The 27,248-nt window shown below is 44.9% G+C and overlaps 1 protein-coding gene across 3 annotated transcripts; it reads right to left on the bottom strand.

The window, feature by feature from the left end:
- Nucleotides 1–3,132: 3,132 nt before the first annotated feature.
- On the bottom strand, nucleotides 3,133–27,248 carry SLC16A14 (solute carrier family 16 member 14). 3 transcript variants are annotated; one of them, XM_079132634.1, is made up of 6 exons: nucleotides 26,050–26,602; nucleotides 22,741–23,097; nucleotides 19,518–19,789; nucleotides 13,306–13,449; nucleotides 10,327–11,304; nucleotides 3,133–3,336 (listed from the first exon to the last, which is right to left on the bottom strand). In XM_079132634.1, the coding sequence occupies exons 3-6, from the start codon at nucleotides 19,774–19,776 to the stop codon at nucleotides 3,185–3,187; spliced, it is 1,533 nt and encodes a 510-aa protein (XP_078988760.1). In that variant the 5' UTR covers nucleotides 19,777–19,789; nucleotides 22,741–23,097; nucleotides 26,050–26,602; the 3' UTR covers nucleotides 3,133–3,184. The 3 variants fall into 3 exon arrangements, with proteins under 3 accessions (XP_078988760.1, XP_078988758.1, XP_078988759.1); XM_079132632.1 differs by lacking the exons at nucleotides 22,741–23,097; nucleotides 26,050–26,602 and adding an exon at nucleotides 26,882–27,248; XM_079132633.1 differs by lacking the exon at nucleotides 26,050–26,602 and having other exon boundaries at nucleotides 22,741–23,819.

Genomic DNA, 27,248 nt, shown 5'->3' on the forward strand with positions numbered 1-27,248 from the left:
AGGCCAGCCTCAACAACTTAGTGAGATCCTGTCTCAGAATAAAATATAAGAAGTCTGGGGATGTAGCTCAGTGGTAGAGCACCTTGGGTTCAATCCCCAGTACCATAAAAACAAACCTAACTGGAAACATATTAAACATATTGCTCAGCTGGGATTATGAGTCCATGAGTTCAATCCCCAGCACTACAAAATAAACAAAAGTAAAAAACCAAAAGGCATGTTGCTCTATTTTGATTTTTTTTTTTTTATTTTAGCAAGGATATCTTGAAGACTGTTTTCCAATTCCACATATAGAAGTCTTTTTTTTCCAAATAATTGCATAAATTTTACTAAGCGCTGCACTTTATTTCCTACTGATGAACATGTAAATTGTTTCCAATTTTTAATTTAAAAGCAACAAGGCAAAATATCTTCATTCATTAGTGTCTGTTCATATGCAAGAGATAAAAACTTCAGAAATGCAATAGTTGTGTTTTAAATTTAACATTTGGATGAGGACACTTTTTTTAGTTTTTGTGTGGACATAGGTTTTTATTCTTTCAATCTTGCTAGAACCTTCTTAATACATCTATTTTATTTATTTTTCTGTCTTTAAAAGTTGAATTTAAATTTTTAAACTTACATATAAACAAACACAACACAACAACATCCTAAATGATTCCTTCCAGGAGGTTCTGTGACCAGGCCTGAAGAAACACAGTTGCAGGTGGAAGAGCAAAACAGATGATTAGTCCTCAGCTACAGTTTAGGAATGTTCCCGTTGAGAACAAAAGAATAGAGATATTTTATGAAAACTCACCATCTTTAAAGAGGACAAATTTTATTTAGTTATATGTAAATGAAAGTCACCTGGGCATGTGAGGAGAAAACTATAAAGCACATGATATGAACATACAATTAACTCTTTATAGTGTCTTCAAAGAACTGTGTATAGTAACTTGAACAGGAAAGATTTGCTGTAATTCTTGATATTAATATTCCAATGTCAACATGAATATTGCAAGCAGGTCTTACTCCAGTTTTGTAAAATGGGAACATCTGCTGATTTGGTAGATCATAAATACAGTCAGTCAACAAATGAGTGTACAAACTGAATGTGAGCAGGTCTAACTTGGAGTAATTACAGTTGGGTCAGTGGATTAAAAAGTTCACACTTACAATGCACCACCCAAAGTGTGAGCGTCCTGACGTGTGGGCTATAGCACCATTCAGAAGATTTAACACTGCCTCTTGTTCACTCGGTGTTGTCAGAAAATGCAAGTAATGAAGTAATGTAGTTTTTAGAACACACAGCATGTTTTCAATCTAGTTATCCTAATTTTAGGGTAAATACAGATATATAGCATTGCCTCAACTTTTAAGATTACTGAATCAAAACAGAGAGGGCAGGCTTTTGTAACAGCAGCCAAAGCTGTAATAACAACTAAACCAAATGGAGTTTGACATGCAAATTATTATCTATAATAATTCACAGGCAATTCTCAAATCATTGGAGGAAATATCAAGTGTGTCTATCAGCCATGCTTTTATTTCTACTAGCTGCCTTTTATTATCCCTGTTATTTGGTGCTCTTTTCAGTCCACAAGCCTCCCACTTGACATCAGAGTAGGCAATAACGGAGATGGAACAACAGGAAACGCGTCCATTTGATCACTGAACGGCTTGGAGGGGCTTGGAGTACAGTGGCGACTGCTGCTAATTAGGCATGGGGCAGTATTCTGTGCTGTGAACTGTAATAGCATTGCTGTTTCTAATTACCAAGGATGATTGAAAATGGGCTGTTATTCATTTTAGACAAATATGACTCAAGACACTGCCAATGATATTAAAGGGCTGATTTTGTGTGATGAGCAAATTGCAAGTAGAAATTTATTTATTTATGGTCCGTAGTGCTGGGGGTCAAACCTAGGGCCTTGTACTTGCTAGGCAAGCACTCTACCTATGAGCTACACCCCAGCCCCAGAAGTAGAAATTTCAATAGTTTAAAGGTATGTGTAAACAAGTAAGGCAGCCAGAAATTTCAAAATGATTCTTGGAAGAAACATTCTGCAGTCTGAAAAAGGTTTGGCTTAGAAAAATAGACATCTCAGATAAAGGAGGGCGTTATTTTATGTCATGAATCACAGTCATCTTGTGTATGAGACCAATGAAAGAATTATTTTTAAAACTGTGCCCAGCTCAGGCAAGTGACTGATCTACAGATCAGCCAGAGGCCCCGGGATGGCCGCTGGTCACCACCGCTCCAGCGTCAGGTGCACCATCATCCAGACCAAGGGCGTTCTGTCCGCCCTCACGACTTGACAGCCCGGAGTTCTGGATTCAGCAGCATGCTCTACAAGTGATTAAATCACCAGCATTATATGTCAATCAGCAATTAGTTCTCTATTTGTTGGGCAAGAGAAACTCAGAAAAAGGTGTTCAAGGCCTTGGGTCATGCTCATAATCTAAGACGGGCCAGGATGTGAATAAAGTGCTTGAATGTAGCCCTTGGTTGGATGGTTGTGTGCTAGTGAGGCTTCCGCTGAGGAAATCACTGGCGGCAGCAGCTCGTTGAGGCTGCCTCGGGATCCGGCCTACCGCTCAACTCGTCTCAATACTGAATAACTGAATTAGAACTGGTGGCAAATGCCGCCTCTTACGGGAAGATTTATAGATCGCACTTCCTCACCGTAGAATTCTTTTCGTAAAAATATAAACCATGTTTCTTTAATTGTACTAAATTGTATTACCTTTGAGATTGGAGGCTATCTTTGCATTCTACTGGTGATCGATAACTCCCTATAATTAATATCTGAATCCAGTCGTATTCTTGTGCTTGAAACCCACTTATCCATACACTTTCTAGAAGCATACAGATACTTGAGTTTCGCCTTACAAAGAAGTAGATGAGTTGGCAAGCCTTTATTCCCTGTGTTTGTATCTAGAACCCTAGTCCTAGTGAATGAGGAGAGAGAGTAGCTTTATGAGGGCATTTGTACCTATTGTTTGATAAGCTGTAAACACGTCTTCTCTAAGGTCCTTAATACCTTCCGGCAATGCCTCCCCAGCAGAGGCAGTGCTGCTGGCAGAAAGCATTGACGATGGCATTTACCAAGCTCCTCCCCACGCGGTCACAGCTCCTCACAGCAGCCAAGGAGGTAGGCGAGAGTACCACAAATGAAATCTGGCCTGAAGTCACGTGACACTAAACATGTGCACCATCTATGTATTTTCTTCTGGATCGTTCTATAATTTGAATGCATGATTGGATGAGTAAGGAGAGTATTCCTACCATGTAAAGCAAACCACATATGTAGAAGGAAAAATCATATTTTTGCGTGATGTCGAAGATCCACCCTACAAAACAAAAAAGATCGTAATCAGTGTAACACAGTTGATAGAATAAACTCAAGAACCCAAAACAGGCATTTATTGCTACTGCAATAAACATAGGAGTTGACTTATTATTATTACTCATCATTATCATCATCGTCATTATTTTTGGAGCTGAGACTCACCTGTGCTAGGCAAGTGCTCTGCTGCTGAGCTACACACCCCCAGCCCTGTGTAGCCATTTCTAAGAGTTTGTGTTGGAAGTCTGTGTTCCCAGAGCCTGCGAGTGGCTGTTGAGGCACTTGAGGACTTGGGAGGGCACAGGGTGCAGTGGCCATTGGCCCCTGAGGAGAGCCCCCTGGCTCTCTGCCCTCAGGTTAGCCTACAGGCTGGCCAAAGCCAACAGTTAAAAGCAAACCTAATGATTTTCTTCTTCACAAGTACATACTCTAAAACCCTCAAGACTCTTCAGGAAACGTGTCTAGTGCACATTAAAAGAGGCAGAAGAGAAGACATTTGAACTTTCATTCATTCTGAAGTATGTGAGGGTGAACATCTGTTCTAGAAAGAATCAACATTTCCAGCTTTTATAAAATTTACATTTACAGCTACAAAAAATTTATTTATATTTTAAATTCTTTTAACAATACATAAAAACCTACCTATAAATGGGATACCATGTAATGTTTTGATAATGTAAATACTGTAATGTTTAAATAAGGTTAAACATATCTCTCCTCAAACATTTATTGTTTCTTTATGTTGAAAACTTTCAAACTCCTTTCTTCTAGCTTTTTAAGATGTACACTACACCATTGTTCCCTGTAGCATCCCACTGTGCAAGAGACAACCAGAACTTCTTGCTCCTAACTCCAACTTAACACCCATTGATCAAATTTTCCCCAACTATTCAACTTCAGTTTTGTTTTTTTTTTTTTTTTTCCGATGCTGGGGCCCAGGGAAACCCATGGCCTTGTGCATGTGAGGCAAGCACTCTACCAACTGAGCTATAGCCCAAGCCCTAAACTTAAACATTTAAAAATTCAAAACTCTGAATATCCAGATACATCCTTAGATATTGACTAAAGTATTTGTTCTTTTCAAATACTAACTTAATATTATAACCCAACATATCTATATAATAATCTTATTAAGCTGCTACTATAAATTTAATGGATTCTAAGATATTGATATGCCATTATTTCATTTCTTAGGAAGAAAGATACTTGTCAATTCAGTATGGCTCAATGCTTTCTTAGGACTTTTCTTAGGACTTTAAAAACACATTCTAATTTCAGAGATGATAAAATGTAAAAAAGAAATGTGTCTCAGAAACTGTGAAATATATTTTTGTTACTTGAGTGGTTAATTCTGAGAGCCTGTCTCAGGCCACAGATCTGTCAGAGCCAACTATGCAAACTAAGACTTAGCTACACTATAAGTTTTATTTATGGTAGAGTGTAAATTTTGATTATTCACTTCTTCCACTTTGGTAATTGATTAGCAAAAACTTTTAAAAAGATGTGTTTTATTTTGTTTTTAGTGGAGCTGGAACCAGGGCCTCATGCATGCCGGCTAAGGGCTCCACCACTGAGTCACACCTCCAGCCACATAAATGACTTAATGACTGAACAGCATTCTTGTATGCTTTTCAAAAATATCTTTTAAAAAGTATCTATTTGGCAAATGTATACCTAAATGCAAGGTAACCTTCACCCACCAACAATTAACCACACAAAAGCAACACGGTGTAAATCAGTCCCTCAGGCTCTTGATAGTTCCCTATATCTGTTTATTATACCAAGTGAATAAATGATGAGCCTTGGTTATCTGTTGACAGGGATCAGTGAAGGCATCACAAAGAAAAGCAAACAATACCATAAAAATGTACAGTCCTTCTTTTCTTGAGGTAACTGCTACGAATTCTGCATATATTTTAAAGGTTCTTCAAGTTCTCTAATTTGTTACTTGATATAAAACTAGGACAGAAAAATGTCACATTCTTTTTTTTTTGTGGTACTGGGGATTGAACCCAGGGCCTTGTGCTTGCGAGGCAAGCACTCTACCAACTGAGCTACAGCCCTGTCACATTCTTTAGATGGGGCTTGGTAAAACACCCTGTGGTCTTCCCTTAATCTGTAATCTCAGACAAGAAGGACAAAGATCAAACACAGAATTCAAAAATAATGATTCAGCTTCAGAATTGAGTCTGAAAGGCAAAAAACACCAGCATAAAAACACACCCAACTTCTGCTCAGTGTTACCAGTTGGCAACTGTGGACAGCTGTGCACAAAGTGGAGCGAGTAGGTCACCTGCAGGTGACACTGAGGATACATGGGCCTAGCTGCCACCTATGATCTAGGAAACTCAGGTTGTTAACGTAGCTTGGAGGTAGAGCATATGCTTTGCGTGCATGAAGCCCTGGGTTTGAGCCCCCAGCAACTCCCGAAATGTCAAAAAACGAGGTCTCATAGTCTTCCCATCCCGGATGACAGCTGGCCTTGTCCTTCGAGTAGTTAAGTCCTTGTTTTTCCCATGGCCAAGTGATTGGAAAGTAGAAACGGTGTCTCCAAGTGACAAATACTGATAGCTGAAACAATTCGAACTGACTGCTGCTTACCATGAACTTCAGAAATGGGACAAAAATCCCACCTGGTTGCAAAACGAATTTGTCTTTAGTTCAGACTATTCATCTCCTTCGTTGTTGAAATGATTGCTCATAAGCTCCAGGATTTGGTGACGGGGCCCCCGTCTCCCGCTCCACACTGCTGCCTGTGCTTACTCGTCAACACTAACAATGCTGAATTCTGTGGGGTTTCTAATGAACTTCTCCTGGCTCCTTGTCTGTGTGTGTACGTTTCCCCTTTTGGTGGTGGGGAGGGGAAGATTCATAATACACACTACTCTGAAAATATCCTAGGATCCCATTCCCTTTGCCCATCCCTCATCTTTCCTCTACAGAATACAGAAAATCTGTTAAATATATTACATAATGTTATAGCCCAAGTTGAATTAATTTTTTTTGAAATCTTGCATCTTTCTGCTGAAAGTATTAGTGTTTGTGAAAGTATCCCCATGTGCTCCAAGCTTCAAAACTACTCACGTCAGCTTTTTTAAGGTGCATCCAACTTTACCAAACATTTTAACATGGTGCAAACTGTAGGAATAGTCCTCAAATTTATATTCAGTTAATCCCACAGGTTTCCTCCAATCTGACTTTAGAATTTATTTCTAAATAATGTTTTAATATTTCTGCTAAATTTGAACTCAAACTCAGATACAAAGCAGGTCAGGAGAGACAGGACTTAACTATAAGCTTTCACCCCTGGCATGCATGGACACTTCTCTTTCCTGGAGAAGATGTGACAAGCCACCCTCCTCCTTCATCCTCCACCACCTCTTCAGAGTTCTGATCTAAGTTCCCTGATTTGAATTTGGGATCCTCACAACCCTGATCTGACCATTAGTTCAAATCAACAGCTTCAAGGTAAAATCTGGTTCCCTATTAAACTTCATTTCCTTTTCAGATGAGAAATGGCAGCTGTTTTTCTTATCAAATGCTGCCAGCTATTGGTGGAAAACATTGCAAATCATCATTAAGGTATTAACGATTCCATGTGCATGGAGGAGATATGTATGGATTCTTGTTCAGCCAAAGCTGGTAGCTAAGTTTTGCTTGACTGTACACTGGAAACATCTAGAAAGTATCTGCTAACATTGCATCTTTAAAGGAGATGAAGCCAATGTTCAGCAATAGGATAACATGATTTAGATAAAGAAGCTCCCATTGCTAAATGACGTGGTCGAAATGTCTGTACAGTATCTTGGACTGCACATTCTTTTCATAAGTGAAAATGTGTGATTGTCTAACATGGTACTGAATTATATCAGATTTTTTAATGCCAGAAGAAAATTCTCTGGGCAATGGGAAACACTTATTTCTGAATCCATTTATTTAAAAAAAAAAAAAAAGTAATGTGTGAACAAGTAATTTTCCTTGCAGCATACTCAGTTAAGTAGCAATTTCTAGCCCACTATGGATTTCTAGCAAGAATCTAATGTGGTTATTTCGTCACCCTTGTTGCCAGTCACCCTGACCCTATGGTGCATAAATGCTGGGTTTGCATCTCATTGCAATGTTGGCTTCTTGGCCTGAAAAGCCAAAGAATTAAACACAACGCAGTAGCCAATGAATGCCATTCACCACTGCATAGTGCATGAATGCAGTGGGAGGAGAGGAAACCCACAAACATGAAGAAAGGAAGGTCCCTGCATGTTGCTGGCCTAGAGAGCCACACCAGAACACTGCCTCTGAACCCCCAGCCTGGCGATCTGCTCGGCTCTGCTCTCATGGGCGTTCTCAACCATTAATACCAAGCATGGTGGAATCACATGGCAGAGTGGAACATATTCTGCTACAGAATCTGCTCCCGGGGAGGAACCTTGAAGCAGGCAGAGATAAGGCCAATGACTGGGCGTTGGGCAGAACTCCCTGTCCTCTGCTTGCAACTCCTTTCTCTTCCACAGAAGGTGGCCCACTGGAATGCGCATGAGTGAAAAGGAAACCAACATGGAACCCGATAAGGAAAGCACACCGGCAAACTTTGGTACCTCGGTATTGATCATGAATCCTGGCATACCCCATGCTTTGTTGTGATACTGCTGTTGAAATGTGATGGTATAAAGACAAACCCAGACTGACCAGTAGAAGCGGAAAGTACCCCTGGGTCATGCAAAGAACCCCCAACAGCAGCTTCCACTTGCACATAAGATATATCCAAAGGACCTCCAACAAGAGGATGCAGCAGCCACCACTAATGTCCCTCAGTGGATACTTAACATTCCTGCAGGTACCACTGGTTGGCTGATCCACCCTGCAACTCCAATTATTTTCTTTTTTTCTCTCAAACAGATTTCTGAAGAGTGAAATACTCCAATCACCAGTTCCCTGCAGTTCTAGCCAATCAGCTGTAAGTAAAATTCTGCTAGGACTGAGCCTGCCCTCCTCCTTCCCGCTCTGCTACAAACAATGGTGCATGGCTGGAGTAACAGAAGCTATTGTGAGATTGTCAGGCAACCAGCAGGAGGAAAAGGCCAAGAGGATTTCAGGGACATCACCTCAGTATCATCCAGATCCTGGACTCTGTTTCTGGTTACGTAAAACAATTAAATCTGTGTTTAAACTACAGGGGTTATAAAAATACATTCCTAACTGATTGAGAATTCTGCCCAGTAAGATCTTGAGCAATTTTAGAGCTTTTGGCTGCCAGAATAATTTGTTGCACTGCCATGGTTATTCACTAGCACCTAAATATGCTACATGTGCATCCTGTGCATAGGCAGAGAACGGGAACAGCTGATCCTGCAGGAGCCCCATATGTCTCCATGGGGTTTCCTGAAGTAATTCTTGGGCCTTCAGTCCTCAGCAAGCCAGCTGCCAGGACTCTCAGCTCTATGAGCCCAAAATCCACAAATTCCAATTCCAAGGGCGACTTTGTTGGCACAAGCTCTTTTGCTAGTGGGGGCCCAAGAGAGGAGATGACTTTAGGATCAGAAAGGCTGGGAAGGGAGGGGCAGGAGGGCCTTGTTCTGCACCCAGGTGGATTCTCCAGACACTGGGAGGAGCTATTTGTGCCAGAGGATTTGAGAACGAAGGGCCTGGAGACGCTGGACAGGTGAGGGTGGCTGGGAGGTGGTGCTCAGGTCAGCCTGGGACCCTGCACTCAGCCTCTGGAAGCTCCTACAACCCCGGCCGAGCAGGCCACCCCACCACCTCGACAGCAGCGCCTTGGTGGTAGTGTCTGGTCCCGCTGATCTGCACTTCTGCCTCCTGCTCTTGGACCGAGGATAGACCTCGTCAGCTCCACCCAGCACCTGGAGTCTGGGAGACTGACCACCTGCCTACGCTTAGGCCTTTCCACAAAGCCTAAGCCCTGCTCAAACATCAGTCTCGGGAGGGTCTGGTCTGGACACAGGGCTCCTCAGTGCCATGACTCTGGTTGGCCAGTGCGAGGAGTAAATTCTCTAATGAGATGAAGGCAATGCTTGGGAGAGATGCTACCCCAGATGTGGTCAACAGGTGGCTTCTAGGCTGTGGTGGGCAGAAAACACCCCCTCGCCCCTAAAGATGCCCACAGGCCTTGGAGCTCACACTCACCATAGGAGCTATGAGTAAGCTGAGGGGAGACATTACCCTGGATCACCCAGGTGCACACCCTCATAAGTAAAAGGAGGAGGCAGGCTCTCAGAGGGAGATGGAAGACAGTATGCTGCTGGCTTAGAAGGCAAAGCAGGGGCCATAAGCCCAGGAATGCAGGTGGCCCCCAAGGGAACACAGTTCTGCCTACACCCTGATTTTAGCCCATGAGACCCGTTTTGGACTCTGACCTCCCCAACAGTAAGAGGACAAATCTGAATCATTTGGAACCGCTGTGTTTATGGCAATTCATTACAGCAACAGCGGAACTAACACATGGACAGATCCAACACGGACCTACTTGGTGTTTTGAAAATCTAGAAATGCCAACTAAGAATCCAGACTCCTAGCTCCTGCCGAGGGGGAAAAAAAAGTAAAATTGTAAGATCTGGCAATGGCTCAGTATTTGTTTTCATTTATTTAATTAACTTGTTTCCGCAGAGCTGGGGATAGAACCCAGGGCCTTGATCATGCTAGGCGCGTGCTCTACCACTGAGCTGTACCTCCAGTTCCATTCTCAGCACCGGACCCTGGTGGGGGCTGCTTCTTCAGATGAGGCCAGGGCCCTCCCTCCTCTGGCCTGGCTACTGATCATACAGAGGAGGAGCAAAAGCTCACCTCCATTCTACATGGAAGAATGGCCTTTAACTTGCTCAGATTTATAAGTGAGAATCGGAAGGCAAGAACGGGAAGAGATAAGGAGCAGGTTGTACACATAGCAACTTCCTTCCTACCTGATCTTGGGCTTCATCACCAGTGGGAACCCACCCTGCCTACCTGCAAGCACACTAGGCTCTTAGAACCTCGGGGAGCTTACCTGCGAACGGCGGTCCCAGCAAGGCAGAGATGCCATTAGCACAGATGATGATGCCGTAGGCATTGGCCAGGTGTTCGATGCCTACCAGGTCCTCGGTCACCACGGGCATCAGGGAGAAAAAACCACTGGAAAACCCGATGAGCGCGCAGATGACAGCCAGGCCGGCGTACGTGTGCATTGATGGCAGAATAAAAATGCTAAGGACGAGGGTGAAATTGGCCAGGAGGAAGACGTTCCAGACGCTGATGCAGGGCAGGTCGGCCACCATGCCCAGGATCACTTTTCCAAAGATGTGGACTATTGCTATGATCGACGTCAGAGGGAAAGCATCGTTTTGCTCTGATAAATTATACAAATTGACTATTTCTGGCAGGTGGATGAAAGGAATGACAAAGCTGCTGTACGCGAACAAAGCCCAGAGAAGGAAGGCTACGAACATTCGATTAGTAAAGAGTGAGGACGCCCCGAAGTAACCTGAGTACCAGTCCCCGAAGCCCTTCCGGACGCGCACGGTGAGCTGGCTCATGGTCTTCAGAACCCGGAGGGCGCACACGCTCTTCCTGTGCCGGGCCTGACCTTGGCGCTCCTGGGCTTGAAGGTCGCAGAGGGTCTCTTCATTCCCGGGCCCGCCGTCTTTTTCTTCTGCTCTGCCCAGTGGTCCAGCTGACTTCACAGACTCTGTAGAGCAGGCTGGCAGGACCCGGGGCTCTTTCCCTCCTGGCAGGGTGGTGCCTTTCCCAGGAGAGAGGGGCCTCATGAGCGCCCCACAAACACACAGGTTCAAGGACACGGCACCTTGGATGAACATGGCGTTACGCCATCCGTACTCAGCACACAGGTACTTCAGCAGCACGGTCATCAGGAATGCACCAAATCCTGTCCCTGTGGTGCTGAGGCCCTGGGCCAGGGCTCGTCTCTTCTGAAAATACCTTCCCACCATGACCACTGCCGGCAGGTAGGCCATCCCACTGCCAAGGCCTGCAGAGCGAGCGGGGGGGAAAGCACACCACGTGACCTCCGTGACCACAGCCAGAACGTGCAGCACTCAAAGATCCCTGCTATCCGGACACGACACTGCTGCAATCCCTGTGGCTCTGAGGGGAGGTAGGAGGATCAATGGCATGTTTGAGGCCAGCCTCACAACTCAGTGAGACCGTGTCAAAATAAAAATAAAAAGGGCTGAGCCCCGGGGTTCAATCCCCAGCATTTCAAAACAAAACAAAAACAGCTACTTCCTTGCTCCATAAATATGTGTTGAGGAGATGAATGAATAACATGAACGAATGTGGACATAAGGTTACTTGAGGATCAATAAGCAATTAACAATAATAAATAAAATCCCATTTAAACACAGTCTAACCATTGAAATCTCTAAATGATGAGAACAAATCTCAAGTTCCCGCTTTGAGGATCAAGTTATAGACCATCTAACCAAACTCCACCACATCAAGTTCATATGGGGTCCTGTGAGTCCTCCCAGAGACCCCGGTGTGGTTCTCTTTCCTCTCAGTAAAGGAGTATTTAATTTCCTTATTTATAACCAAAAAATTCTCAGTGCTGCCTGGCTCTTTTCATTGGAGTATTATGGAAAAAAGTTTCTAAACCACCCAGGGAAAACATCTTAAGTTGTTATCATTGTCGGTACCAGGGATTGAACCCAGGGGCACTTAACCACTGAGCCACATCCCCAGTCCGTTTTTATTTTTTATCTTGAGACAGGGTCTTGCTGAGTTGCTTAGGGCTTTACTAAGTTGCTGAGGCTGGCTTTGAACTTGTGATCCTCCTGGCGCAGCTTCCCAAGCCACTGGGATTACAGGTGTGCACCACCAAGAATTATTATCAGGTCTTTCATATGGAGGTTTTCAAACTGTGCTTTAAAGGATACAAAAGTGTTTTATGTGTGTATATGTGTAAAAGTAAATTTCAGAAAAATAACTTGGCCATTCACAGAGACAGCAGGTTTTTGTGTTCACCCCCTGCTTCACAAAGCATGTACTTAATTAACTTATAATAAAATATTTATATTACACTTCAAATAGCATACTTATATATTAGCTAACATCTGTCTCTTTCTTATGTGCCAAGCATTGTGCTAAGGGCTTCATATAAATTATCTCATTCAATCCCTTCCATAACCATGTGATCTAAGCACTATTCATCTCTCTACTTTGCAATGAAGGAAATCGAGGTAAGTAAGCAGGTTATGTAACTGGATCAAAGTCACACAGGGAAGTAGTCAAAAAAAAGGGTCAGCACTCCAAACTTGAACTTTTAACTCTCACAAAATGTGTCATTTATTAGGAGCATTTCAGCTCTGGACTCAAAAAAAGACAGGCTGGACCAGGTTCACTGAAACACAGCTGTGCAAAGAAGTGACTGCTCATCTCGAGAATCCCACTACCTGGGGATAAAGGAAATTGCAGCCGGGAATACATTTTGCAGAGCGGATATGCAAACCACACTGCCCAGCAGTCAGCGTCACCTGCTCCCTCGGTAACAACACCTAACTGTGCACGAGCTCGCTTCTCCCAATCTCCACGTGTATGTGGGCTTTACACTATTTCATTAATTTGAACAGGGCTGAAAGAGTAAAGGATTATTCTGATTCATGCTTGATTCTACAGCTATTAAATGAGAGAAGGTTATTAATTTCCTTAACCTTTGTCTATTTACCCAAGTCTGTGCTGCAGGCCTCCTTTCCCTGTTCTTCACAGGAGAAAGGGCTCCCATTTACAACCACGTATTGGAAACTTGCTCTGATTCTATTAGGGTGGCCCAGCGCAGCTGTTAGGTTGGTTTCCTACACTTAAGGTGCATTTAGCATCTTACATTAAAAAGTGTTTCCTGGAGTGTTGGGTGGGGTGGGACGGAGAAGACCCAACAGAATGTTTTAATGCTTCTCTTTTCTCCACAATTAAATCCACTGCCAAAATGCCTAGTAAAACATTTAAATCAAAATTTTAAAAACAACATGCTTACCAGCTGTCACTCCAAAAGTAATAAAAAGATAATGCACGTTTGCGGCGTAGGCGCTCAACACCCAGCCCAGGGAGTTCACCAGCCCGCCGAGGGTCGCAGTCAGACGGCACCCACAGGTGTTAATGAACAAGCCGATGAACGGTCCTGTCACAGAGCGTTGGAAAAGGAATTGACTAGTGGCACTTCATATTCGCGCTTTCTTAGTGAATCCCCATGTGAAGACAAAGAATGAAACACTACTAGAGTTGTTATTTGCAAGGCAACAACAAAACACAGTTTTACATACAAAATCCTGCCAGCACGCAGATGGATATAACTAGATCTCATCAGAGTGCAAAGTTCTAGATTTTCAAGGTAGACAGACCTGAAGTAAAGAGATGAATAAACTGGCTCATCTCTCTTGTCTACAACAGACGTCCTTAACTAGAGGAATAGGGGTGGTATCCAGCCTAGAGGTGCATTTCGATCCCAAATGAGGTTTGAAAATACTTGAAATTGGTTGCTAACATTTAAAAGTTATGAGAATTTGCCAAAAAAAAAAAAAAAAAAAAATCCAGTGGCAACACATACTACCTTCCCACACAGCCGAGATCAGCAGGGGGCATGTGGTGGCTGGACCCCTGCTTGACTGGGTCGCACACTGTCCATTTGGCCAGTCTAGACTATTTGGCCTCTTTACACAACTATGTTTTTGACTCAGGATTAAAAGAGGTTCTCAGAACTCCTGTGCATCACACAGGGAGCCTATGGCCTGCTATTCCGAGGGCACCCAGTGCAAAGCATGCTGAAAGGCCTCATTCTCATCCTCCAGCCACTCAGTCCCTCCCGACACTGCCAGCCCGGGAGGACTCGCCAGGCCTCGCCTTTACGACGCTGTGGAGATTCAGGAACCCACCCAAAGGCACGAGATGTGACAGCATGCACGGCATAGCTTTATATGACAGCCACCCAGACTGCTTTCTTTACTTTGATGCTTTAGTTCTTAACTTTTCTTTTCTCCATGATTTTGTGGTAATTTCTAATGTCTCTGAAGCCAAATGCTGGACTTGTGATCAATGATTCCTTGCTCAAATAGTAATTCATACTCAATGTTCAGAAAGATGATTCCTTTGTGATTGGTATTACTCTCTATGGTTATGAAATTCTATATGCAGGTAGGAATATTACAAATTTAAAAATTTTTGAGCTCTAAGGAGCTTCCCCTTTTAGCCCAAACTAAAATTTAAAGAACTTTTCTTAAAATTTATTTTTGGAACTGAGGATTAAACCCAAGGTGCTCTACCACTGAGCCACATCCCCGGTCATTTTTATTTTTATTTTGAGACAGGGTCTCGCTAAGTTGCTGAGCCTGGCCTTGAACTTGTGGTCCTGCTGTCTCAGTCTCCAGAGTTGCTGGGATCACAGGCTTGTTCCACTGTACCCAGCCAAACAAGTAAAATTTTCCTCTAAAGTTCTGTGTTTGTCTACTAATGAGTTTATTTTGTCTAGTGTTTTTTGATTGGCAGTCCTAGGATCAAACGCAGGGTCAGGCATGCTGGGCAAACATCCTAAACTGAGCTACACCCTCAGCCCTGTCTGGTGTTTTCAAAAGTGCCTAATCCTGAACATTATGAGGATGAAGATAAAGACTTATTAATTTAATTGGCCCTGTTGCATTACAGCAAGTAGTTCAGTAGATTAAACCTCTCAGAATGATATAATATATATTAAATATATTTCATATAAATAGAGTGAATGCTATCTATTACAAAATATGCAAATTGTCTAAACTGTAAAATAAACCCATTTGTATAAACATCTGATGCAACCATTGGGGTAAGTGAAATCAGACACCATAAGTTGAAGATGTTTCTTTTTCTAAACCACTGGTTACTTGACCATGCCAAACTTGGATGAGTGGGTGAAAAAGGAAAAATGCATGATTCATGTGTTAGCTATCAGTGGCCCTTTTAAGATGTGAAAAGTCCACAGGTCACAGTGCAGCACATTACAGAATGGGCCCAGAAGCAGGTCTTTCCCAGATACTGCAGTTTATGAAATAATGCACTAAGAAGACATCTGAGGGGGAAACGAAAAAGGAGGAGATTCCCAAGTCAGTGAAATGTTCACATTGGGAGGAATTGATAAACCCGACAGGAAGTGTTAACTGTTTACTGATAAAAATATTAAGCTAATAACAGTTGATGGCAGTAAGTTGATAACAGTCTGGCTATGTAGTTGAGTACTCAACTCTTAATGAAGCTTCAGACATTTATGATTCAAAGATGAGCAGAGTCAGACCAGAAATGCTGCAAATTCTCTATAGTTTTGAAATGTAGACTTAAGAAAAAAACAAAAAAACAAAGAAAGGGATTTATCCAGGTGCAGTGGTGCATGTCTCTAATCCAGCTACTCGAGAGGCTAAGGCAAGAGGATTGCAAGTTCAAGACCAGCCTGGGAAACTTAGCAAGACCCTGTCTCAAAATAAAAAATCAAAAGTCTGGAACATAGCTCAAAGGTAAAGAGCCCCTATGTTCAATCCCCAGTATCAAAAACAACAACAGCAACAACAACTACTTAAAAATTTAAAAATAATAATAAATTTTAAAAATTTAAAAATGGAATCTGAACCCAAACCCAAGCTCTCTGGCTCAGTTTTATTTCCTAACTATTGCTTGGGGTCCAGCCAGCATCACCAAGATCCAATTGCCATTTCCCCAAATAAAAAGAACTCCCTGCAGGCTCTGTGGAGAGAGGGAGCAATTACGTTGAGACACAGCCCTTGGTAGCATAGTTCGGTGGTTTGGAATGAGATTATGCACATGATCAGAACTTCTCCTCTCCAGGAGTCTGAATCCTGGACACTGCCTGCATCGCACAGTGCCATCGCTGCAGGAAACCCCTCAGGAGGTCAGCACACTTGGCCTGCTGCAGTATCTGATGGCTGGAGGAAGTCCAAGGAGTCTTGCCAGGAGCAAAGGAGCAGGGTCAAGAGTCCAGTGCCTCTGAACCAATGGCCGTCTGCATTGCTCAACACTGGACTACTTGTCAGGGCTGGAGCCTATCCCATGGGATTCTGGTTTAATGGTCTGGGTGTGGCCTGAGCATCAGGATTTTTAAAAGCTCCCCAGGTTGTTCTGATATGCAGCCAAGATTGACAACTGCAGTTCTCAATCTGCTTAGCAAGTACATTGTCTTTGAAGTCTATGGATCCCCCACTGAGAATTATTCAAAGAGCTGTCATCACAAAATTGTCCTAGGTATGAAATGATCACATTTCATTAAAAGATGAGACCTTCTGCAGGACCCTGGCAAATCCATCTTTTCAGAAGGAAACAGTGCATATTTATTGCACTTGCCATGTGTAAATTGTTGATGAAGAAAGGGGTGACTTTTACGTAGTGCTGCAATAAAATTAATGATTTTTTTTTTTTTAAATTTAAAAGAGGTGCCAGGCACAGTAAGGCACATGTGTAATCCCAGTGACTCAGGAGGCTGAGGCAGGAAGGTCCAAGTTCAAGGCCAGCCTGCTAAATGAATGAGACCCTTAGCTCAAAATAAAAATTTTAATTAAGGGTTGGGGATGTAGCTCAGTGGTAGATGGCGCCTGGGTCACTCCCCAGTACCAAGAAAGAAAAAAAAAAAAAAAAAGAGGTACCAAAATATGTTGGTAAACCAAAATATATTTACCATGATTTGAAAATGAAAACAATTTATACTTATTCATTTCCAATATGTTTTTGGTTCTTACTTGATGTAGTAGCACACAATACTGGAGCCCAACAGACTAGGTTTGAAGTTGTTCAACCTGGGTGAGTTACTTAATGTGAGTGTTGCATGACCTTCCCATCTCAGAGAAGATGGTCTGCCTCCAGTATTGTAGAATGAACGAGATTGTTCATACAACATGTACTTGGTATATAGTAGGTGCTAAATAAAGGAGAACTGTTATGCAGTTTTCGGTTTGCAAAGGTTCCCTCAAGTTACCTTCAACCTATCTGCAGATATCTCAAACTAGGAAGCTTAGGATAATAAACAGTAATTTAACAGACAGGGTCTCACTAAATTGCTGAGGCTGGCCTCAAACTTGCCGGCCTCCTGTTTCCCAGGTTGCTGGAATAACATGGGGGTATCACAATGCCAGTCTTGCCTAAATTTTTCATATGACAAACAGTTCCAGTTTTAACAAGATGAATGCAGAACTAAAGGTATCAGTCAATAATGTTACATACAAAAATGATTTATAAATAGTAAGTTAATTAATTAATTTTTTGCAGTATCAGGGATTGAACTCAGTGGTACTCTATCACTGAACTACATCCCCAACCCTTCTTATTTTTATTTTTACTTTGAGCCAGGGTCTTGCTAAGTTGTTGAGGTTGGCCTCCTACTTGCAATCTTCCTGTCTCAGCCTCCTGAGGTGTTGGAATTACAGGCATGTGCCATCATGCCCAGTGACTTATAAATATTTTAAATTAAAAATTGATGTGACCAGTGTGCCATTGGGGCTGCTGGGATTCCTGTAGAGGCTGCCCACTGTGGGCTCAGGCTCTTTAGCTGGGGCAGGGGGCCTGGCCGCACTGAGCAAGCTCTGCCTCTTGATCTCTGCTTCCCAGGGGAGCTGTGCAGACTGATCACTGGACTTGCCCATGTGAGGTCAGAGGCTCTGACACTGGCTCATATTAATGCTTCCAGAAACTTCTTGCCTAGGTCCTCCTTTTTTCTTCTTTGCCAATAACCTGATTAACCAGGTTCTCCAGCATCTAGGATTTACCTCCTCCTTTCGTAAGGCCTCTTGTATGTTGTCAAAGGTTCAGCTTAAACGGTTTATAAAACCTTCCTATAGGGCAGATTTAGCCACTGGCTGACCCGGCCTCCCCAGCAGAGCTCCGAGGGAAGGGGCCCTGCATTGGCCCTCGGGAGCTGCTGGGTGCTTAGCATTTTTTGATTTTGACATTGACATAATAGACAGGCTTGTAGGTTGTTTTGTTTTTGTTTTTGTACTAAAGATATTAAGACTTAATTCACTAAGATTTATTCTAAGGGGATAGTTATACTTTTATACTTCTTTAGGTATTCGTATTTTATCAGCTTACCATTCCCCTGAAAATAGCAAATAAAATTGCTATTGTATTGTATTGTATTTATGAAAAAAAAATTGATGTAAGGCATCATTTTACTTTTAGGTAAAACAACTGAAAACATGAAGGTACAGTGCTAACTATCTCAAAGGATTAATAAAATCAAATAGAATTAAATTCAATTAAATGAGATAATGTAACAGAAAGGACTTGGTGTGTATGATGGGTGCTTATTAAATATTAGTCGATGGTAGAAGTCATTTGGTTTCCAAATTGAAACACATTTGCCATAATAGCATTATATTTATAATAACTTCCTGGGTTAGCAGCTCCAACTATGTAAGAATTGGTTTTTTAGATTGCTGTGTGGTCAGATTTAACTAGAAAACACAAGAATATTTTATTACTTCTTCCTGTTAGGTATATCAGTAACCTTTCTCAAAACAGTTTAATAGATTTTTAGAATAACAGATGATCATGATGTTTCAAATTTAAAATATTAGGATTTTAAAATAAGATTCCTACTTTACTAATAATTTATTATTGTTATTATTAATATTATTATTATTACTGTTATGCTAAGTGATCTACTACTATGCTGCATGTCTAGCCCCTTACCTTTAAAAAAAATCATAAATGTTAAATAAGCAGCTATTTGTAATGACAGATCAAGAATTAAAACAATTATGAAAACAGCTGATAAAAGAGTTTTTGAACTCTAGTTTTAAAATGCTCTAAATTGTTCAACACTTGAGTAGTCATGTCACACAAAGGCATAAATACTGTGTGTGTGCTTCCACTTACCTGAAGTGCCTGGAAGAGTCAAATTCCTAGTGTTGTCAAGAGAGAGAAAATGGCAGTGGCCAGGGGCTGGGAGGGGGCATGGGGAGCTGGGGAGCTGAACCACCAGAGTTTCAATGTGGGAAGATGGAAACACTCTGGAGACACAGGGATGTTGGTAAAACAATTTCAGTGTACTTAAAGGGACTACACGGCATACCTAAAAATGGTTAAAGGGTAAATTTTAAGTTCTCTATATTTTACCACAATTAAACCAGCAACATCACTAATATCTACAAACATGAGGTGCCGCTCACTGTGGGGAGTGCCACCAAGCACTCAGGGTCAAAGCAGGACGCGCTGCCCACCTACCGACGATCAGGGTGATGCCCATGCTCAGAGAGCTGACCCACGCTGTCAGGCCGCGGCTCTGGTGGAACTCCTCCAGCCACTCCACATTGAGGACACCCAGGGCCATCTGGGAGCCCATGACCAGGATGTGCACAAAGAAGGAGGAAAGGACCATCATCCAAGCCCACCCGCCATCAATGTTTGGGTGGGGCTTCATTGTCTTCTTGTCCTTGGGATCCTCTTCAAAATCATATCCAATATCTTCATGACTTGTGTACATTTTCCAAGATTTCCTGAAATACAGAGAACAACTAACTGAACATCGAAACAAAAAAATGATCTTCGTCTTCTTTGGATAGTGGCTCCAATGTCACCTCAGACCTTCAGATTAATCTGTGCAGATTTGGGAACATGCCTTACTTTTTCCTGCCATTAAATGCTTTTATGAAACCTTGCAGTCATCCCATACATAAGCATCCCATGCATAAGCATTATAATCGGAGAAACAGAAGTGAAGTGACTTTCCCTGGGCGGGAAAGGAGGGTAAGAGAGTAGGGAGAAAGAGGGAAGAAGGAAGAAGAAAAATGGGAGAGAGAGAGAGAGAGAAAGAGAGAGGGGGGCGGAGGGAGAGAGAGAAAGAGAGAGAGGGAGGAAGAGAGAAGGAGGAGGAGGAGGAGGAGGACTACTACGACTACTAATCCCAGGGGTGGAGGGATGGTTAGTCTTGATCAGCGAAAGCCTGGAGGAAGGATGCGGGATGGGCTGAGGTGGGGGGTGGTGGGATGGAAAGGTGTACCCGCTGTTTACTCTCTTTGGTGAACTAGGAGTTAAAGTCTCAGCTGAGAATGTGTGGAGGCCTCTGTGTTTAAGATAATGGAACAGACTGTTGCCTATGACAAGTGGTTGTCGGGCAATTCCGAAGGCCAAAATGAGCCCTGTTGGGGTGCTGCTCCAAGCTATGGGTGATGGGGACAGAGCCGGGGTCAGAGCCAGGGAGCTTGCTGCCCAGTGTTCAGAATGCTGTGGAGCCTGGTGCGTAGAGAATTAATTAATTGGTACCAGGGATTGAACCCAGGGGTGCTTAACCACTGAGCCACATCCCCAGCCCTTTTTGTTTTTTATTTGGAGACAGAGCCTCACTAAGTTGCTCAGGACCTCACCAAGTTGCCGAGGTTGGCTTCGAACCTGCAAGCCTCCTGCCTCAGCCTCCTGAGCTGCTGGGATTACAGGTGTGCCCCACCATGCCTGGCTTCACAGAGAATTTAAAACAATAATAAATGACTACTGGTCGGTGTGCTTTTTAAAAATTATTATTATCATCGCTATGTGCAAGCGACTCCAGACAATGACAGCAACAAACACTCTTCCCTGAAAAATTGTTTTGCTAAGTTCCAAACAATTCTGTTGAGTCCAGTGATATACAGGTATGCTTCAAATGAGGCTGTTTCTATTACTCCTCTGTTTGTAATGGATGCTATTTCAAAGAACCCCTAGTTTTACCCTTGCCCCTACATAGCTGTATAGCTGTGGCCCCAGCCACACATTCATGTGGAAGTAAGCCCCTAAGAGTTTAGAACTGTGGAGCCCGGGGGGGGGGGGGGGGGGCACAGTCCGTGTCTGCAGTCTGCAGCCACTGTGGCACTTCCCCTTGCTGCCCCTAACGGAATGCTGAAGATGGACTGTGCCCTCAGCAGAACATTCCAGATGAGCTTTGCCCGCACACTTGTTAGAGAGACAAAGAACCAGAACTCGAGTGACTTTTCTTCTGTCACTGTACGTTCCCACTTGAGATAATATTTTTGTTCAAAAGCTGGAAGCATGAAACAGCGCAAGGTTTTGAGGCGGGAAAAAACAAAACTTTGGTTTGGAAAGTGACATTTTTAGTTGACACTGTATCTGAAATCTCTTACTCAACTTCAATACCACGTTTAAAACTGAAATATGCTCTCCTTTTCATCATAAAACAGAAGAACATGTAAAAAAGTGGAGATGACGTCCCACAGTTATCAATGAGAATCGCTTTGCGGCTCGGGGCAAGGGGGGTGTAAGAAGAGACCCCTCTGGGGTCCAGTACAGGAGGAAGCCAGCTGTGGCACCTTCTCAGCAGCACTGTGCGGGGGAAGGTGGGAGAGTGTGAAAGACATGCCGAGGCTGTCAAAACCAAAATGGAGTCGCCATGTCATCACTACCAAAACAAGTGACCAAGCCAGGAGGGTGTGGAGGATGCATTCTCACATGCAGTTGCCAGACAGTAACTACCACAAAAACTGCCAGACGACTTGCAGTGGCCACTGCCACCGTACACAAGAAGTACCTCCACAAAGATGTCAACCTCCCCGAGGCCGCTCTTTCGATTAAGCATTCTCAGCAAGGTTTATTGTTTCAAAATACCCGATGTGATCCTCCTCCTTTCATCTTTAAGAACTTCCTCTTGCACCGACCTCCTTCAATAAGCCACAGTTTGCCATGGCATGTGTATTCTAATGCAAAGCCCTGCTACTTCAAATCAAATCTCTCCCTTGGTGGTTGTTTTTATTCATATTGACAAGAGAAAAGCAGATGGTGGCAATTTGCCCAGCGGTCACAGCCTGTGTCTGTCCACACCTGAGCTACAAATTATTCTTATTCCCCTTTCCTTTCCTCCACACCCCCATGCTGGGGTTGAACCGCAGGGTCTGCCACTGAGTTGCATCCCCAGCTCTTCCCTTCTTTTCAGATAATGAGACATGGTCTCTCCAAGTCCTCGAGGTTGGCCTTGAGTTTGTTATACTCCTGCCTTAGCCTCGCAGGCTGATGGGATTACAGGCATCATCCTCCAGCTTAACCTTCTCCCTGATCCTTTAGAGGCAAGCTTTGCGGATCCCTGAAGATAGCATTCGTTCTAAGGGCAAACTGGGTGGGTCTGATGGGGAGAAGTGCTCAGGCAATCAAGGACACCAGGAGAGGCAGGGTGGCTCTGTCCTGGGCTCATCCTGACGGCTTCCTGTCGCTCACACCTTGTTCTCACCAAGATTTTTTATCTTTTTAATTATCCTCAGCCACTGCCCTGCCCAGGTGCCTCGCTGCTCCCCCACATGGGCAATGCTCCCGGGCTCCGCTTACACGGCATTTCCCGACCCATCAGGTTATCCTTGGCACCCTGCCGGAGCTCCCCTTCCTTGGTGAGCCGGCTGCTGCCAGGCTCTTCTCAGGTCACCTCCTGCCCCCGCCTGACCTTTGCTCTCTGCCCTCTGCCCTGAAGCACTTGCAGCTGTCCACACAGCAGTCTCCTCAGCAGCAGGGCGGGACGTCTCTCCTTCCCTGTCCTGGGAACAGGCTCCTCTCCTAGCCAGCTCGGTTCTCTTCTGCTCTTCTTTCAAGATTCAACTGCATTAAACTTAAGGCGAAAACCAAACGAACCAATCTGGAAACACCTCTCACACACAACATCAGAGAAGTGTGCTTGTTGAACGAGGATGGTAGATCTACACAGGCCAGTCTGCCGCCAGGGCTCTCTGAAGACACGGAGAGGTGATCACGGTCAATGTGAGCTCTGCACCAGGGGTACAAGACGGGCAGATGCAATCAGTCCTTTGTGCTTGCTGTTGTCCAAAACACGTGTCTGCAGGAGAAAAGAGTGGAATGAACCAAAGAAAGGGGTTGATGGAGATTATTCTTTGAATGATAGTCTTACAAGGAATTCCTCCTTTCTTTTGCATTTATCTTATTGGTTAAGAAATTCTAAATAAACATAAGAAAATAAAGATTCCTTTCTTTTATATATCTATTCAATCTCTTCCACTCAGGCAAGTTAGTGGTTAAAGTTATAAAAAGAGAAATAAAAATAGACAGTTCAAGAGTCATTTGTCTTGGGAAACCATCCCGTCTGCCCTGGGCTCCAGGTTCCTGTGAGGGCAACAGTGGGTAAGTGAGCAAGAGACCGTGTGTCCTTACGCCCACCTTCCACCTCCTCCTCCCAATGTCATAGCCTGCCTGGTGCTAGAGCAGAAGGGGCAGCCCTGGGCCCCCACACTCACACAGGGAAGAGACGCAGTCAGAGGCCCAGGGATGAGCCTAGAAGGGATCCAAGGGGTGGTTGGTGGCTGTATTCTCCCCGTCCTTGTTAGTCATATGCTGAATCCCAAGGAGCCAGAAAGAGAACCACACGGCTTGATGCGAATGGCCCACAGGAGCAACATCATTTTACACTCAGTGGGACGATGCTCAGCTATGTTGAATAAGATAATGCAACAACTTGGTATTTCCTAAAGTCCACTTACAGCTGAGTCTCTGAAGTAACAACAACAATTTGTAATTTTTCAACCCGTGGGAAAGTGCTTGAAATATTGAGCACTTTTCTAAAGCAATGTGCAGAACTTTATATTCTTACTGAATTATTTATTCTACGGGTTAAAAGATGCAGTTGCTGTTGAACTGCTCTCAGCATTTCCTTATCTGTTCATAAATAAATGACATTGAGCAACACTTAATGGACAAATTTTATTCAAGAGGCATAAGAGTACGTGAAGAATACAGTATGGAAAACAGAGGGGGGGGCAGAAAAGGAGCTCGTTCAGATTCTGGGGTGGGGGGCCCTACAGCTCTGCCAGACAAGACAGTCATTTGACTTTATACACAAATCTCTATAAAAATAATTACTCTGACTAATCTCAGTTAACTTATTGTCGAACTAGTTTAGCTAAAACAAAAGACAACAGAAGAGGGCTTATCTCTGGGTATGGTTTGAACTCCCCTCCAAAATGGGTTGAAACGTAGTTGCCATTGTGAGGCAAGTGACAGGTGGGACCTTTAAGAGGTGACTAGGCTCTGCCCGCACCAGTGGATGAAACCCATTACTCCTGGAGTGGGTGAGTTATCTTGGGAATGGGTTCTTGATAAAAAGGATGAGTTTGCCTGATTTTTCTCTGTCTTGGGCATGCTTGTTTGCCCTTCCACCATTTAAGATGAGAAGTCCTGACCAGCTGTGGGCCCCTCCATCTTGGACTTCCCAGTTTCCAGAACTGTGAGCAGAATAAACTCCTACTATTTATAATTTACCTGATTTGTGGTATTCTCTTGCAGCAACAGAAAACTAAGACATCCCCTTCCTCCAAGTCTGCTTTTAGTATTTTAGCATTTATACAGTTATTAGATATAAAATCATCGATTCAGTATCACACCTCCACACCGAGAGAGAACAGAGCTGGGAGGGGGTATCTATCTGGACTGCCCTGCTCCATGTCTTTCTCCACTGTGTCGCCTTCAAGCTCCCGACTGCTTCCGCGTCCTGACACATGACACGTGAGTGCGGCACACTGGGGTGAATGGAGGAGCAAGTGTGGGGCTACTGCTAAGGATCCACCTGTAAAATGTACATTCTAGGCACACCCGCTGCTGGAAGCTCAGCATGTAACAGTGGCGCTTCATCCTGGAACAGGCAAAGGAAGGAAATGAGAAGAGTATAGAACCTACCTTGAGCTTTCCATTCTCTCCAAATGTGAGTTTGTAAATGGTGAAGAAGAAATCATAAGGGGGAGAGGATAAAGTAACATGAGTAGCCTAGGAAATGGGGTCAGCTGTAGTAATGGGCAAAAATAAAAATAGCTTTTTTTTTTTTTTCCCATACTGGGGATGGAACCCAGAGTCACTCCACATCCCCAGTCCGTTTTTATTTTTATTCTTATTTTTATTTAAGACAGCAGCTAGCTAAATTGCCAAGGCTGCTGACCTGGAAACTGTGGCTCTCCTGCCTCAGCCTGCCCAGTGACTGGGATGACACCTGCACAGCCACCTGGCTGCACACCACACCTGGCTATGGCAGCTTTTTCTGGAATGTACCAGAGTTTAAAACAAAATTCAGTTTTCCACAGTTCTGTTAAGACAGCAAGTTTTTATAAGTAAGTCGTTCATTTTTAATTTGGCTATTGTCATTATGTGCATGTGATGAGCTCATTATTAAGAGACATTAAAGGACAAAGTACACTTTAGGATAAAACTAAAGGATAAAGTACACTTCAGGATAAAACTAATATGTCAGTCTTACCAAAAGGTGGACTTAGCAACGGGAGGTTGTTCTTCACCAGATGCACGGGTGAGGTGGGTTCACCTTCACTTTGGCCCTCTTTGGGTACTTTTGCTCTCCAAACAGGGAGTGTACAGGAATTTGGGGGCCTGCAGAGGGTGCAGTTGGGGTCAAGAGGCTTTCGAGCCGGAGCAGAGAAGGCTGGGCAGCTGGGTCGAGCTGACAGAAACCAGGAACCCCCGCTGACTTCATATCAAATTTTGGAATCTAAACATATAAATGCCTCCTGTGGGTGGGGACTGCTGGGTGGCTTCTCCACTACAATTGATCTTGCCCATTGGTTTTAACGTCCCCATTTCACAGAGGAAGAAACTGAGTCAACTGTCGAATGGGAGCATAGACGTTTAGAGAGGTCAAACCACTGGACAGTGGAGCCCAACTCTGAACCAGGCCTGCAGGATTCAAAGCCTCTCCTCCGAGCCCCTCTCCCTCTTCCTACGTCTCTTTCACACACCAAGGCGAAAGGGACTCTTTCTAATTCCAAATAACAACCTCGGTCATCCGTGTTCACGATCGCGAACCAACTTTTCCGAAGAAGGAAAACGGCAGAGTCGAGCTCCTGAAGCACCAACGGGGACACTGAGCCCTGAAATGGCCGTCCCCGGGCGCTCGCCCCTTTTCGGTCCCTCGGTTCCTCCCGGGAGGAGACTCCTGGGAACCGCTAAGGGTGGACGGCATCTGCCAGGCAGGTCTTCGCCGCAGGACCCGCCTCGGTGCCCCGCCCTCCGAGGGCCCGCCCAGGCCAGGACACCCCGAGCCTCCGGTCCCGACCCCCGGCACCCCGCGCCCCCGGGCGCGCTCGGGACCCGGCGGCTCCGTGAGCAAGCTGGGCGGTTCACAGTGCCCGCAGCTTGCGTGGGCGAAATTCCGCGCCCCCAAATGTCCCTCGCCGCAGCGCCGGGTCTCCTCTGGGCCCATCAGGGTCCCATCCGATCCCATCCCATCCCAAACCCGGGCCTGGACAGCGGCGGGGGAGCGGGCTGGGCGCGGGCAGAGCGCGCTCCCCGGAGAGCAGCGCGGGGTGCCCTGGTGGCGCGCGCGGGGCCGGGGCGGCCGCGGGGAGCGAGGCGCGCGTCCCACGCTCCGCCCGGCGCGCCGCCTGGGCCGGCTGGTGGCCCCGGCGCCTCCCGCAGCTCGCGAGCCCGGGGCGCGCGGCCTTGGCACGAGCTCGGCGCCCCGCGCAGCCTTCCCGACCCCGCCCCGGGCTGGCGCGCCCGTTCCCGAAGGTCCCTGGGGTGCGGCGGGCGCCCGAGTCCCAGCTCCGAGATGCCCCGCGCCGCGCCATCCCTGGGCCGGCGGCTCCGTGCAGCCCCGGGATACTCACCGCGCGCCGCCCGCCGGGCTTGCACTTTCACTCGGTTCCGGGCGCCGACCCCCGAACTTGCCGCTCCGCTCTGAGCCCCCTAAGCGGCTGGGTGTGCAGCTGTGCTGCAATGTCGCCTACCATCCTGGAGATGCGGGTGCCGCGCTCGGCTCTCCGCCCGGCTCCGAGCGCTCGGCGCGGGGCTCCCGGATTCCTCCGCCGCCGGCTGCCCGGCCAGGTGAACGTTTTGCGGAGCTGAAGGCTCGATGCTTCAATCCGGGTGGCTTTAAAAAGGGTGCATCTGGAGGCGTCCTTGCCTAACCTGAGCTTCCTTTCAATCGGTGCAATTTCAAATCTCCACACGCTGGTTCATTCCTGTACCGGCTAA

This window comes from Sciurus vulgaris (assembly GCF_902686455.1).
Source record: "Sciurus vulgaris genome assembly, chromosome: 3".
NCBI lineage: Eukaryota > Metazoa > Chordata > Mammalia > Rodentia > Sciuridae > Sciurus > Sciurus vulgaris.